General features: G+C 33.3%; 2 protein-coding genes across 2 annotated transcripts in view; one reads left to right on the forward strand and one right to left on the reverse strand.

The window, feature by feature from the left end:
* Nucleotides 1-1,704: 1,704 nt before the first annotated feature.
* Nucleotides 1,705-8,042, reverse strand: HELRODRAFT_178579 (hypothetical protein; the record flags this gene model as incomplete). The annotated part of the gene is made up of 9 exons (XM_009026657.1): nucleotides 1,705-1,748; nucleotides 2,128-2,937; nucleotides 4,401-4,430; nucleotides 4,722-5,282; nucleotides 5,436-5,642; nucleotides 5,976-6,035; nucleotides 6,341-6,379; nucleotides 6,772-6,864; nucleotides 7,715-8,042. 9 exons carry the CDS (start codon nucleotides 8,040-8,042, stop codon nucleotides 1,705-1,707), a joined length of 2,172 nt encoding a protein of 723 aa, XP_009024905.1.
* A 1,438-nt stretch (nucleotides 8,043-9,480) lies between these two features.
* Nucleotides 9,481-14,974, forward strand: part of HELRODRAFT_193367 (hypothetical protein) — a gene marked incomplete at its 5' end in the record, with an annotated part of 10,734 nt that continues 5,240 nt past the window's right edge. The window contains 7 exons of the mRNA XM_009026658.1: nucleotides 9,481-9,529; nucleotides 10,783-10,860; nucleotides 10,999-11,134; nucleotides 11,475-11,713; nucleotides 12,364-12,402; nucleotides 13,337-13,426; nucleotides 13,927-14,031. Of these exons, the coding sequence (XP_009024906.1) occupies nucleotides 9,481-9,529; nucleotides 10,783-10,860; nucleotides 10,999-11,134; nucleotides 11,475-11,713; nucleotides 12,364-12,402; nucleotides 13,337-13,426; nucleotides 13,927-14,031 (736 nt within the window). The remainder of the gene's footprint in view (nucleotides 9,530-10,782; nucleotides 10,861-10,998; nucleotides 11,135-11,474; nucleotides 11,714-12,363; nucleotides 12,403-13,336; nucleotides 13,427-13,926; nucleotides 14,032-14,974) is intronic.

Here is a 14,974-nt window from a genome sequence, read left to right on the forward strand (position 1 = left end):
AATAAATAAATGAACAAATGAATTAATGAATTGCAACTGAAACAGATAAGTACAAAGAGGCCTTACAGTTCGCCAAACAAAGCTTCCATTGATCAATCATTCTTCTCCATCTTATTTTTTTTATTATTATTGCTATTATTATTATTAATGTTCTATATGCGTATATATATACATATTTGTGTATGTATGTATGTGTGCGTGTGTGTGTGCGTGTGTGTGTGTAGGGTTAAATTATTTTACGTAACAATGCATATTTATGAGCATTTATTTCGGCGGGAACATTTTTTAAATTCAATGACTTCAATAAAATTAACAAAGATCTATAAATTTGTCCTATCAATCATTTGTTATCTTTGTTATGAGATCTACTTGTAGTTTTCTTTGTGGCTTTCTTTGCGATTCGATACGTCTTTTGTTGGTGTGGAGTGTTGGTCGGGTTCAATCGCAAACTGATTCCGGTCTCCCGCATGGAAATGGAATTCGTAATATATATATATATATATATATATATATATATATATATATATATATATATATATATATATATATATATATATATTATTAATGAATATAGATTGTTTATGTACATGCAATTGTTCAAAACTTGGGTTCATAAAAAAAAATCATGACAAAAGTTGGCTTCGTTGATTTAAAACAACTGAAATTTAAACTTTAATATCAAAATTCATCGGTTTTGTGATAAGTCAGTAGCTACGCAAGATAAAAACAGAATAGTGATGAAAAAGCTCTTTCGCTTAGCACTACATACAGATAAATGGATTAAAGTGCTGAAGAAGAATTGGTTTGAAAAATCTATACCCTGTATCGTTGCCGCATTTCCTTGTTCTATTCTATCTTGCTTCTCTTCATGTCATAGGGCATGTCTAGAAGATACTAGATCAGGCATCTATGCGACATTGTGTAACAGACTTCTATCTTATCATTCGTATCGTTCCAGTGACTGACTGACTGACTTTGAGGAATAACAAATTCAGTTTTATCCGCTGTTGAATCTATTGTTAGAATCAGTTGTTGCATTATATCTGTAGTGAGCTAAAACTGCCCAATGAATCGATCACTGGACTTTGACCTTGATGGCCTGGCAAAGACTAAGAAATCTCCCAGGCCATGTCGTTTGGTTTATTTATTGTTTTCTAAATTATTTTATTTAATTAATTTATTTAATTTATTTGTTCGTTTCTTTGTCTATTTGAAGGAAAAGCCCTGAAAACAAGTCTGACAGGCGGGTACCTCTCGACAATTATTCATTAACTGTACACATTCTTCCATGATTTAAAAATAGGAATAATAATGACAATAATAAAAATAACAATAATGGTAATAATAATAATTATATTAATAATAATAGTAGTAATAATAGTAATAATAATAATTCATTGATAAGACCAAAATAATTTTAGAAAACAACAACAACAAATACAACAAATAATAGGAATAATAATAAGAATGATAATAATAATAAAAATAATAATAACAGTACTACTGATCTGATACCACCGCCACTACAACAGCTACTGCAATGACGACGAAGACTACTACTACTACTTCTACTACTACTACTACTACTATTACTAACAATAATAATAATAATTATAATAATAATAATAATAATAATAATAACAATTAAAATAGTAATAATAATAATAGTAATAATAATAATAATAATAAAAATAATTTTTAATTTCAAGTCTTCCTTTTTGTGGGATGAAAATTCTTTTCACTTTTACCTTTAAGTTATAAAAATTTGTTTAGATCATCAACAAAATAATGTATTATTATTATTATTATATTATTATCATTACTATTATAGTTATTGTTATTATGATAATAATTATTGTTAGTAGTAGCAGCAGTAGTAGTAGTAGTAGTAGCAGCAGCAGCAGTAGTAAGTAGTAGTTGTAGTAGCATTATTGGTAGTATTAGTAGTTGTTGTAGTAGTGGTAGTGGTAGTAGTAGCAGTATTGATAGTAATAAGTAGTAGTAGTTGTTGTAGTGGTAGTGGTAGTCGTAGTAGTAGTAGTTGTAGTAGTAGGTGTAGTAGTAGTTGTAATAGTGGTAGTGGTAGTTGTAGTAGTGGTAGTAATTCAGTAGTCAGAGCGATTTTACTTTTTTTCTCATTAATTTTCTCCTTCAGTTCTTTCAAAATTTTTTGCTTGATCATCTCTGGGTCTTCGTTTTGACGGCGCTGCTCCTCCAGCAACTGCTGCTGCTGTAGGAGAAGCTGTTGGTGTCGCTGCTGAATTTGCTGCTGCTGCTGCTGCTGATGTCTCTGATACATCTCTTGGTCTATGAGTTGTTTAACTTGTTGGTGTAGTTGTTGCTGTTGCAGCAGGTTGGTTGCTGCAACCGGCTGCAGTCGACGCTGTTGGTTGAGAAGTTGCTGGTATCGAAGTTGGCGTTGAAGTAGAAGTTGGTTTAACTGTTGTTGCTGTAAGTATTGCTGCTGCAGCTGTTGTGGTGTGGCTGCAGCTATTGTTGTCGTTGGAGCGGTTGTAGTAGCTGCAGCTGTTGTGGTTGCAGTAGTTGCGGTTTGTGCACGCGTGTCGATTTGAACCGGCGATGTTTGCATCGGCAATGCTTCGTTGGTTGTTTTGCCGAAAGTTTCAACAGCCCGATCATCATTTTTCTCGATTTTAAGTTTTGCAGCTGCAGTAGCAGCAGCGACAAGAGCGCGATCTCTAAGAGCCTGCGTGGCTTGCTGGTAAGCTACTTGTCGCTGCAGTCTTTCCTGCTCAGCCGTCAGCCGCTTGTGTGGCTTCGCCGTTAGCGGCGCCGATTTCGGTATTTTTATTTTTTTGTTGTTTTTGTCGACTGACGATGACGTCATGAGGGAAATGTCCGTCAGGGAAGGCGATAGTGGTGGTGGTGGGGTCTTTGCGGGGGCTGTGATGTGCACGGACTTCTTTGTAGAGGTGGCTGTGTGTGTGTGCGTGTGCGTGTGTGTGTGTGCGTGTGTGTATGTTTGTGTGTGTGTGTGTGTGTATGTGCGTGTGTGCGTGTGATCATCACTCATGCAATGCTACAAAGCAGCAACACGGGGAAAAATAATAACGCGAAAAGTTGGAAGATTTTTTCTTCGCTATGCTAAAAGCACGTAGAACTTTCTCATCTGTGAACGAACGAATGAATGAATGGATGAATGAATGAATGAATAGATGGATGGATGAATGAATGAATGAATGAATGAATGAATGGATGAATGAATGAATGGATGAATGGATGAATGAATGAATGAATGGATGGATGAATTAATGAATGGATGAATGAATGGATGAATGAATGGATGAACGAATGGATGAACGAATGGATGAACGAATGAATGAATGGATGGATGAATGAATGGATGAATAAATGCATAGATGGATACATGGATAGATTGATGGATGGCTGAATAAATGTATGAATGGATGAATAAATTGATTATTGAATTATGTATTTAAATATTTTTATAGGCGGATTAGTGGAATAATACAAGAGGAATGAGTGAATGAATGAATGAATGACAGAATGGATGAATGAATGTATAGGTAGAAATGAAAATAAGTGAATGAATGAACAAACGAATGAAAAGATAAATGGGTGAATGAGTGAAATGAAAAAAATACCATTATTTTTTCCTTGATGAGCCGGCATTTGGCCGAGAAGTTTTAAAACTTGAAAAATAAAAATACTGTGTATGTGTATATGTGTGTGTGTGTGTGTGTGTTTGTGTATGTGTGTTTGTTCGTGTGTGCGCGATCAAATGGAATTTATATAATTACAGTATTTCTCGTCCGAGGCACCCATTTCAAATTTTAATAACGTAAGTGGCTGATATAAAGAGAATCAAAATGAATAAAAGAAAAGAAGGTTGATAGAGAGATAGAAAAAGAGAGGAGAAAAAGAGAGAGAGGGAGAAAAAAGAGGAAGAGAGAAAAAGGGAGAGGGAGAGAAAGAGAGAGAGAAAGAAAGAGAAAAAGAGAGAGGAAGAGAAAGAGAGAAAGAAAGAAAGAGAAAGAGAGAGAGGGAGAAAAAGAGAGAGAAAAAGAAAAAAAGAAAAAGAGAGAGAGGGAGAGAAAGAAAGAGAGAAAGAACGAAAGAGGCCTGAATAAAAAATATAAAGAGGATGATGAGAAGGAAGCTGAAATTTTAAAGAACAGAGAAAGACTGAAAAAGGCTGAATGAAGGAACGATTGAGATAGCCAGAAAGAGAGAAGAGTTAAAAAAAAGAGTAAAAGTGAGAGAAAGAGAGAAAAAGAGAAAGAGAAAGAGAGAGAAAGAAAAAGAAAGAAAGAGAAAAAGAGAGAGAGAGACAAATAGAAAATTGGCAAATCTAAATCGAAACATTTTTACAAAAATGAATGTTAATGATGAAATAATTCTGAATTACTACTGCTAACTGTAGTTTATCTTCTTGCTCTGAGATTTAACTGGGTCCAAAAAAAATATGATTAATCATCATCATTATCATTATGATTATCATCATCATCAAATCATTGAAATCATCATCATCGTCGTCGTCATCACCATGATTAAACCTTTGAGAGGTAGGTTGACGGATGAGTTTGTGGACTCTGAATGGAGTAAATTTTCATTTTGCCGTTCGTTCAATGAATTTATTCAATCAATTATTCATTCATTCATTCGTTCGTTCGTTCATTCATTCGTTCGTTCGTTTGTTCGTTCGTTCGTTCATTCCCTTTGTTCATCTATCAACTAACTAGTTTTATTTGTAGCAGTAGGAGTTGTTGGCTGTTGTTGCGGATTGTCTTGTAGATATTTATTCACCAATTTCTGTTGAATTTCTTTTATATCACCTCTGCTATTTTGTTGTTGTTGCTGTAGTTGTTGCTGATAATGTTGTAATTGTTGTTGATGTTGCAGTTGCTGATGTTGTTGCAGTTGTTGTTGATGTTGCAGTTGTTGTTGCTGTTGTTGTTGGTGGTGTTGTAGTTGGGTGAAGTTTTGTTGGTTGGGAAATCTATTGAGATGTGACGGTTGAATTGGGGGTTTCTGGAGGAGATATTGATGCTGCTGGCTCGTGTCGCCGGACAGTCGCGGAAAATTTTCAACATTTTGCTGGTGGCTGGTACCGCGGAGAGCCGGTGAAACATTTTCAGTATTTTGCTGGTTGGCATCGCCAAGCTGTGGCGAGAAGTTTTCGAGAGGTTGACGTTGTCTTGTGGCTAGAAAACTCTGCGTTGTTACGTCCTGTCTGTTGTCTAACTTATTTTGAAGCATTTTTATTTGCTCCAGTAGTTCTTTTTGGGTAGAGTTTAGATCTAGGGTTTGTTTTTGGGGTTGGTTGTTAAGTTTTGAAGATGATGATGACGATGATGTAGATGATGATGACGACGATGATTTTCGTTTTCTAGATCTGCTTTTAGTTGATTTGCGTCTGGGTTTACTTTTAGTTCTAGAGAGAGATTTTTTACTTTTCAAATTTTCTGGCGATTTGGTCTCTTGAGGCTGTTGCTGGGTGAAGTTTTGTCGCTGCTGCAGCTGCAGTAGTTGCTGCTCCTGTTGAAGTTGCTGCTGTTGTTCGTAGAGCTGTTGCTGCTGTTGCAGAATCGGTTGCTGTTGCGGTTGCGGTTGCTGCTGCGGTTGCGGTTTATCGGTTGGTGATTGGTCTGTCTGGGAGGCTTTTTTTATTATAGTTAATTATAAATTACGTTAGAAAATATTTTATATAAATTATTAATAATTTCATTATTAATAATTTCATAATTTTCGTTTTAAAAAAATTATCGAATAAGGTTAAAGGTTAAATGTTACACTCTCTTTTGCACTTGCTTCAGAGGTTTCAGCGAAAAACACACACAGCGAATATGAACACGCGTGAAAACCACGCATCATACACATTGTATATGATAGGTGGGGATCTCTTTGTATTCGAACCCAGTCACTGCAAGAGCAAGATCAGGCGCCTCTAACCGTTGAGCCATCATTGAGTCTATAATTGACTTTCTACGTACTATGTAACAAGGCGTCTTTAACGTTTCGCAATCTTTCCGCCAGTTCTACCATTGGTGTGACTAATAAATATGAAAAATCAATTCATAACTAAATATAATTATTACAATAATTAATTATAAATAATATAATTATGGATGGATGAATATATGAATTTTTTAATACAACTCTATCTCTCTCTAGCATGTTATAGGTGGGGGATTAGCATGCGATTGAACCTGGTCACCACGAAATCAGGACCAGGCGCCTTAACCATTAGGCAATCCGTGAAGTTAAATCCGGACCAAGAGTCAGACTATGGGACTCTCGGATTTGTCCACTTCCTAGTATGATGAATAATTGAACTGGGAATTTTTTTAAATCTTACCCTTCGCTTTTTCTCTAATAGTCTCTTGCTTCGTTTTGCCTATTCGATTAGTGATAACGATGATAATAATGATGATAGTATTTAGAATAATAATAATAATGATAATTATAATAATAATTATTATAATTATAATAAAATATAATATAATTATTATTATAATATAAATATAATTATAATAATAATAATTATTATTATAATTATAATAATAACTATAAACCTTTTCCGACTCCTTCGTCATAAACGTATCTAACTCTCACCACATTCTCGAGATCTTTACACATAGAGATTGAGATAAAATTGTAAAAAAAAAAGAATTTATCATCAAATAATGAAAAATAACGGTTATTATTACAGTTATTATAGTCATAATTATACGATAATTATAGTCATAATAACTAATTATAATTATAATTATGGATTAATTGGTTAACCATCATTGACTGAGACATTCCCTTTAGGGACGACCATGAATGTCTTTGGGCGTCCCGTCCGATTAACCTCGTCTATGGCTCTGTCTATTAGGGCTGAATGAATGAATTAATGAATGGATGAATTAATGAATGGATGGATGAATTAATGGATAAGGGATTGGCAGTATAGAGGAATGAATGAATGAATGGGTGGGTGAATGAACGAATGAATAGATGTATGAATGAATGAACGAATGAATGAATGAATGAACGAATGAATGAACGAATGAATGAATGAATGGACGGATAGATTGATGGATGGATAGATGAATAAATGGATGATTTAACTCAATTGCAATTGATATTCACCTGTTTTTTGATCAGTTTCTTCTTTTTTTACTGAAAAGATATGAAGTAAATTTTTTTTACTAACTTCATGTTCACAAAATTTACTCTCTAACTGGGCAATGTTTTACCCTCTATTAATTAATTAAATAACTCATTCATTTATTCATTCATTCGTTCATTCATTCATCCATTCATTCATCTATCCATACATCAATCCATCAATAAATCCATTCCTCCAATCGTCATTCATCCTTCCATCCACTAACAAAACTGAAACTGATTAGTAATCTTCCGAGCGACCAGAGCGCCAAGTGCAATTAGAGGCAGAAGAAGTAGCAGAAGCAGCAACATCGTCGTCCTGGTGCTCGCTTCTTCTCTCTCCAATTTGATATCCTGTACTTTTTTGGTTTAGAACATCATCATCACCATCGCCTTCATTACTATCATCATCACTATCATCACCACTATCATCATCACTATCACCATCATCATTATCATCATCACCTTTGTAGCCATCAATTCTATTATCACGTCACCATCATCACCACCATCAACATCATCGTCGTCATCATCACCATCGTCACCATCATCATTACAATAATCATCATGAACGCACCAGACATCCGGCAAAACATCTGAGCAGCGTCCTTGTTTTTCGTCCCAATCCATATCGCCCTGGCGGAAATTCCTTTTATCTTCGTCGGATAATTCCCGCCCCTGTCATCATCGTCCCCATTCCGTTCGTACTCAACTGCGTGCGCTATATCAGTTTCGTCGAAATCCAGTTTAGTCCATCCCTGGCCAGGGTACTTCTCCGTGCAGCGCCATCTTGAATTCGTGCTGACGTCATCGCCGGAAGTGCTCTCGATCATCAGTCCGTGGGTGAACTTGCTCGTTCGTCTGATTTGTACCGCCAGGACCTTTTTCAATTTGCGGACGGCCATTTTGAGAATGGATGAATGAATGAATGAACAAATAAATGAATGAACGAACGAATAAATGAATGAACGAACGAATTAATGAATGAACGAACGAATGAACCATCCTGACTTTTATCGGCACATCAACAGTTACGGAGATTGCCATGAGATTGCTCGACCCGCTGGCATCTACATCGTAGACAAACTGATTGAAGAAACGCTCCTTACCATTCACGAATAGCATCGAATGTCGGTTCATTACGATCTTGAATACTTGAGTGAATAAAATTATGAAAAGGATATAATAATAAAATAATTTATCTTAATTAAGTATATTATAAGTGATGTGTTTCATTGGATATATGCCTGTTGATTTGTTGATTGATTTGGGTAACATTAGCAGATAAGATATTAAACTCGTTTATTCATTCATTTATTCATTCACACATGCATTCATTTAATATTATGGTTAATAATATATATATTTATAGTATATAATATGTATATTTATATATATCAGTTATTTATTTTTGATACCAGTTGTATATGATATGTCAGTGAATTTTTTAAATTTCACAGTTGCTAGACAAGTTTTTAAAGTTGTTAGGCAAGTTTTAAAGTTGTTAGGCAAGTTTTTAAAGTTGCTGGACAAGTTTTTAAAGTTGTTAGGCAAGTTTTTAAAGTTGCTGGACAAGTTTTTAAAGTTGTTAGGCAAGTTTTTAAAGTTGCTGGACAAGTTTTTAAAGTTGTTAGGCAAGTTTTTAAAGTTGCTGGACAAGTTTTTAAAGTTGTTAGGCAAGTTTTAAAGTTGCTGGACAAGTTTTTAAAGTTGTTAGGCAAGTTTTTAAAGTTGCTGGACAAGTTTTTAAAGTTGCTACGACAACAGCTCTCAATGATTAAAATCGATTCAGCTGTCATTAAAGACCAGGAGGTTAAATTTTCTTCCAAGGTTGTCAACTTGGGTTGCATCCTGGACCCACAGCTGACAATGCATCATCACGTAATATTCCTTAAAAGTACTTGCTCGAATCAGCTGCTCATGTTGAGGATTGTTAGAAGATCGCTTCAAAGAGATATAGTCCATTGTGTTTGATCCGTGCATTTGTACATGCCGGATTAGGTTATTGCTATAGTTTGTTTTTTGGTCTACCTGACAAGATGATATGAATGCTTCAGCTCGTTCAAAGCCGTGCTGCCAAGCTTGTTGTGGGAGCTGCAAAATATGACCACTTGACTCCGATACTCCGAGAACTACATTGGTTGAAGATTGATCAAAGAATTATGTCTGAAATTTCGCTTCTGATGCTTTAGGTCTAGATTGGACTCGCTCCGAAGTATTTAGCTGATAGATGCACTTCTAAAGAGGCGCTTTCAAAACCATACAACTTACCTCATGACGATAAAAACTTGGTGGACCATCCATCATCACGTTTAAAGATCGGTTCAAGAAATTTTTCTCATAATGGCCCAGAAGTATGGAACAGTCTACCTTACAAAACCTGGTCTCTCAGGTCAAGAATTTCAAAAAACTTTTAAAGATTTATCTCTTCTCTTCGATCAATGAAATGTTTTCTAGACACAAATTGCTTTAGCAAATGTTAATGAACGCTTTTGAGATAAGAACTTTAAAAGCATATACTAATATATATTAATATATGTTAATATATTACATATAACCTGAAGTCAAATTATTCATGCTCACATCTGCGAATGTCAAGGCCAGGAAGAGTAATATTAACATAATTATTAATAAAAATAATAATAATAAATTTATAATTAATTATTTATATATATATATATATATAATTATATATACATACATATATATATATAAATTAAATTTATTTCATTGAAAACAGCCCTAATAATAGTAATAATAATAATAATAATAATAATAGCAATCATAATAAGTAATAAAAATAATAATAATAAATAATAATAAATAATAATGATAAAATTATCATTGAATGCATGAACGCTAAATTCAAAATACATATAGATATCTATTTATTTATTTTATGAAAAAAAAAAACAAAAAGATAATAATATTCATAATAATATTAATAATAATAATAAACATAATAATTATATTCATAGTAATAATAATCATTATAATAGTATGGCAATTATTAAAGTTATTATTGTTATTAATTTAATTCTTCATAATTTTTATTTTTCAATGATAGTTAAAATAGTTAAAACAGCATGATCAGAACTTTCATATTATTATTATTATTTATTATTATTATTATTTATTATATATTATTATTATTATGAATTATTAATATTAATAAAATGGGACCGTATGAGATTGCATGACGCAAATTTGTAAACAGACGCTCCGGGAAAAAAAAAAGTTCGTTATTGTTATAATTATTATTATTCACAATAATATTCATAATTATAGTTATAATTATGAATATTATTAATACTTTTATTGGTCACTTTATTATGAATGTTTGGAATAGAATACAATCAGTGGCTGAACTATGATTAGGGGGACGGCGGTGGTGTTGGTGGTCTTGTCGGTGGTGGAGTTGGCCGAGTCGAAGCCGACAATTCATTCGGATTGTTAGTGACGTCATCGTCATCATCATCATCATCATCTTCTATTCTTATTAAAACATGACCAACCAGCAAAAATATAAGTGAATGAATGAATGAATTAATGGATGAATGAATGAATGAATGGATGAATAAATGGATTAAATAATTATTAATGAATGATTGAAAGAATGAATTAATGAATGAATGAATGAACTAGATATAAAAGTGTGTGGGTCGGAGCAAATTCAATCCATGTTCATTAATGGAGAGCCAGTTCACCACGTATTCACCAGAGGTAGCATCATCATCATCATCGTCGTCGTCATCATCATCTTCTTCATCATCATCGTCATCATCATCTCTTCGTCGTCATCATCATCATCTCCTTCAACATCATCATCATCGTCGTCATCATCATCATCATCATCATCAGGATGTCCAGACGCTTATGACGTCATAAGGGTGACGCCAGTGACGGCTAAAGTGGCTTTCGTGACAACAAACACCAAACAGCCACCGGCCCTCTACGCCTGGCACAAAAAAGGTCTTAACAACAAAACATTAGTTAAGTTAGTAGCTATGGGGCTGACGATGGTGATGATGATGTTGGGGATGGTGATAATGATGGGTGATGATGATGATGATAATGATAGTGGCCGTGGTGATGGTGATGATGATAGAGAGAATATTTTTCATTATGAAAGTAAAACTTTGCAGAAAAATTGTTCAGCTTACTCATCATACATTCACTTACACTTACAAACACACACACACACACACACACACACACACACACACACACACACACACACACACACACACACACCCATACAAATATATACACCCACAAATAACTACTCAAAATCAAATGGCACCACCCAAACCCCGCCAAAAAAATCACCCCCTTAGATGGCACTGCAAAAACACCGAACCAGGGCCGAAATGGTGGGCGGTAACATTCGACGACAACACCATCCCCCTTGCGAATGGGGTACAACTTGCCGCGGTGGGGGCCCTTGGACAAGGGGCGGTGGTCATACAGGAGCAAGCCAACTTAGCCCCATCTGGAAACATGGCTGGGGGTGGAAATGCTGTTGGGGGAGGGGGTACAAACTCTCTGTACTGCGTTCTGAAGATTATTCAATCAGGTGAGATTGTGATGGGGGGGAGAGGAGGAGGCGGTGATGATGAAGACGACGCTAAAACAAAAAAAAAACCTAAATAAATTGTGACGAATTCGCTTTATAAAATGAAGTTTAAGTAGACATTGACGATGATGATAATGATGATGATGTTGATGAAGATGATGATGGTGGTGACGTAATTTTCAACGCATCACGTGACTAAAATTTAGTATACAAATTTTAAATACGTCAATTAATCTTTGTGACGTAATTTTTTTCATTATAGGGTTTTTCCAAAAAAATTGGGCAGGTAAAAGTAATCAATCAATCAATCAATCAATCAATCAATCAATCAATCAATCAATCAATCAATCAATCAATCAATCAATCAATCAATCAATCAATCAATCAATCAATCAATCAATCAATCAATCAATCAATCAATCAATCAATCAATCAATCAATCAATTAATCAATCAATCAATCAATCAATCATTCATTCATTCATTCATTCAATCGAGCAATCGAGCAATCGATCAAACAATCATTCGCCAAATCAACAAACCAACCATTAATCAGTCAGTCAATCAATCAATCAATTAATCAATTAAATAATTATAATTTAAATAATTAAATAAAGATCATATATTTTGAAATTTACGACTTATGAACAGAAATGGAAGAATATGATGAATATTTAGATGAAAAGGAAGGTAATATAATTTACTGGCATATTCATTCATTCGTTCATTGGTTCATTTATTTGGTAATTCATTCATTCATTCATTCATTCATTCATTCATTCATTCATTCATTCATTCATTCATTAGTTTGTTTACAATTTAATTAATTCAATCAATCACTTATTTGTTTATGTAATCATTCATTATATATATATATATATATATATATATGGATGGTGAATGAACAGATGGATGAATGGTTGGTTGGTAAATGAATGAATGAAGGAAGCAATGAATGAATGAAGGAAGGAATGGACGAACGGAATGAAAATAAAACAAAATGAATAATGAATGATTATTTAAAAAGCTATAAAGTATGCCAGAAGGCCAAGTTCGTACATGAAGAATTTTCGCCCCCTTCATTCATTCATTCATTTATTCATTTATTCATTTATTCATTCATTCATTCATTCATTCATTTATTCATTCATTCATTCATTCATTCATTCATTCATTCATTCATTCATTCATTCATTCATTCATTCATTCATTCATTCATTCATTCATTCATTCATTCATTCATTCATTCATTCATTCATTCATTCATTCATTCATTCATTCATTCATTCATTCATTCATTCATTCATTCATTCATTCATTCATTCATTCATTCATTCATTCATACATTAGTTCGTTCGTTTGTTTGTTTGTTTGTTTGTTCGTTCATTTATTCATTCATTCATTCATTCATTCATTCATTCATTCATTCATTCATTCATTCATTCATTCATTCATTCATTCATTCATTCATTCATTCATTTTTCCATTCATTCATTCATCTATCCATTCATTCATCCATCTATTTATTCATCTATTTCCACATTCATTCATCTACTCATTAATTAATTAATTAATTAATTCATTCATTCATTCATTCATCCACTCATTCATTCACTCATTCTAGAAGTCCTAGTCAACCTCCTATTGATATTCTGCTGCATTTGTGTCATTGAGTTCTTCATCGGACTGTGTATATCTGGGAGATATTTAAAAAGTTAAATATAATAATAATAATAATCATCATCATTATCATCATTATCATTATTATCATCATCATAATTACATAATAATTACGACAATCATAATTACAACAATCATAATTACTACAACAATAATTACTAAAATCATAATTTTTACCATCATAATTACTACCATCATAATTACGACAATCCTAATTACTACAATCCTAATTACTACAATCATAATTACAACAATCATAATTACTACAACAATAATTACTAAAATCATAATTTTTACCATCATAATTACTACCATCATAATTACTACAATCATAATTACTACAATCCTAATTACTACAATCATAATTACCACAATCATAATTACTGCCATCATAATTACCACAATCATAATTACTACAATCATAATTACCACAATCATAATTACTACAACCATAATTACTAAAATCATAATTACTACAATCATAATTATTTATAATAAGCTATAATTATCTATAATTAATTCTACCCAATCTAGCTTGGGTGCAGACGAACACCATAAAAATACTCGGTCCTACGCTCTATGAGTACCTGAAGACTGAGAGACAGATATCAAGGAGAGAAATAACTAAGAGTGACATACGTATGTATTTATGATTTCAGTAGTAGTAGTAGTGGTAGCAGCAGCAGCAGCTGCAGCTGTAGTAGTAGTAGTTGTAGTAGTGTCACGCCATATTAGCTGTAGTAGTAGAAGCTGTAGTAGTTGTTGTAGTAGCATGACGCCATATTAGCTGTAGTAATAGAAGCTGTAGTTGTTGTAGTTGTAGTAGTTGTAGTTGTAGTAGTTGTAGTAGTCATATTATACAAACATATATCAGAGATTCGCAAGATCACATCATGTCATATTTGTATCATACTACCATAGTCATGTGATAGTAGTTGTAGTAGTTGTTGTTGTAGTAGTAGTAGTGGTGGTGGTGGTAGTAGTAGTAGTAGTAGAGGTAGTAATAGTATTTGCATAGAGTTTTAGTAATAGTTTTAATTAATAGAAGTATTATTTACGGTAGTAGTAGTAGTAGTGGTGGTGGTGGTAGTAGTAGTAGTAGTAGAGGTAGTAATAGTATTTGCATAGAGTTTTAGTAATAGTTTTAATTAATAGAAGTATTATTTACGGTAGTAGTAGTAGTAGTGGTGGTAGTGGTAGTAGTAGTAGTAGTAGTAGTAGTAGTAGTAGTAGTAGTAGTAGTCGTAGTAGTAGTAGTGAAGCCATGCACGAAAAAAAAAATAATTTATTTGGCGTTAGATAAATTTTCAATGGATGACGTCATCCATTGAAAATGTTACAACGTGCCAAAACAAATTCTTTTTTTGATTTATTTACTTCTTTGAGATGTATTTTTGAGGTGATTCAAGATCGTTTCAAGTGGTAGAAGTTGAAGTAGTAGTAGTAGTTTCAAGTGGTAGAAGTTGAAGTAGTAGTAGTAGTTTTAAGTGGTAGAAGTTGAAGTAGTAGTAGTAGTTTCAAGTGGTAGAAGTTGAAGTAATAGTAGTAGTTTCAAGTGGTAGAAGTTGAAGTAGTAGTAGTA

Source organism: Helobdella robusta, assembly GCF_000326865.2.
Source record: "Helobdella robusta unplaced genomic scaffold HELROscaffold_48, whole genome shotgun sequence".
NCBI lineage: Eukaryota > Metazoa > Annelida > Clitellata > Rhynchobdellida > Glossiphoniidae > Helobdella > Helobdella robusta.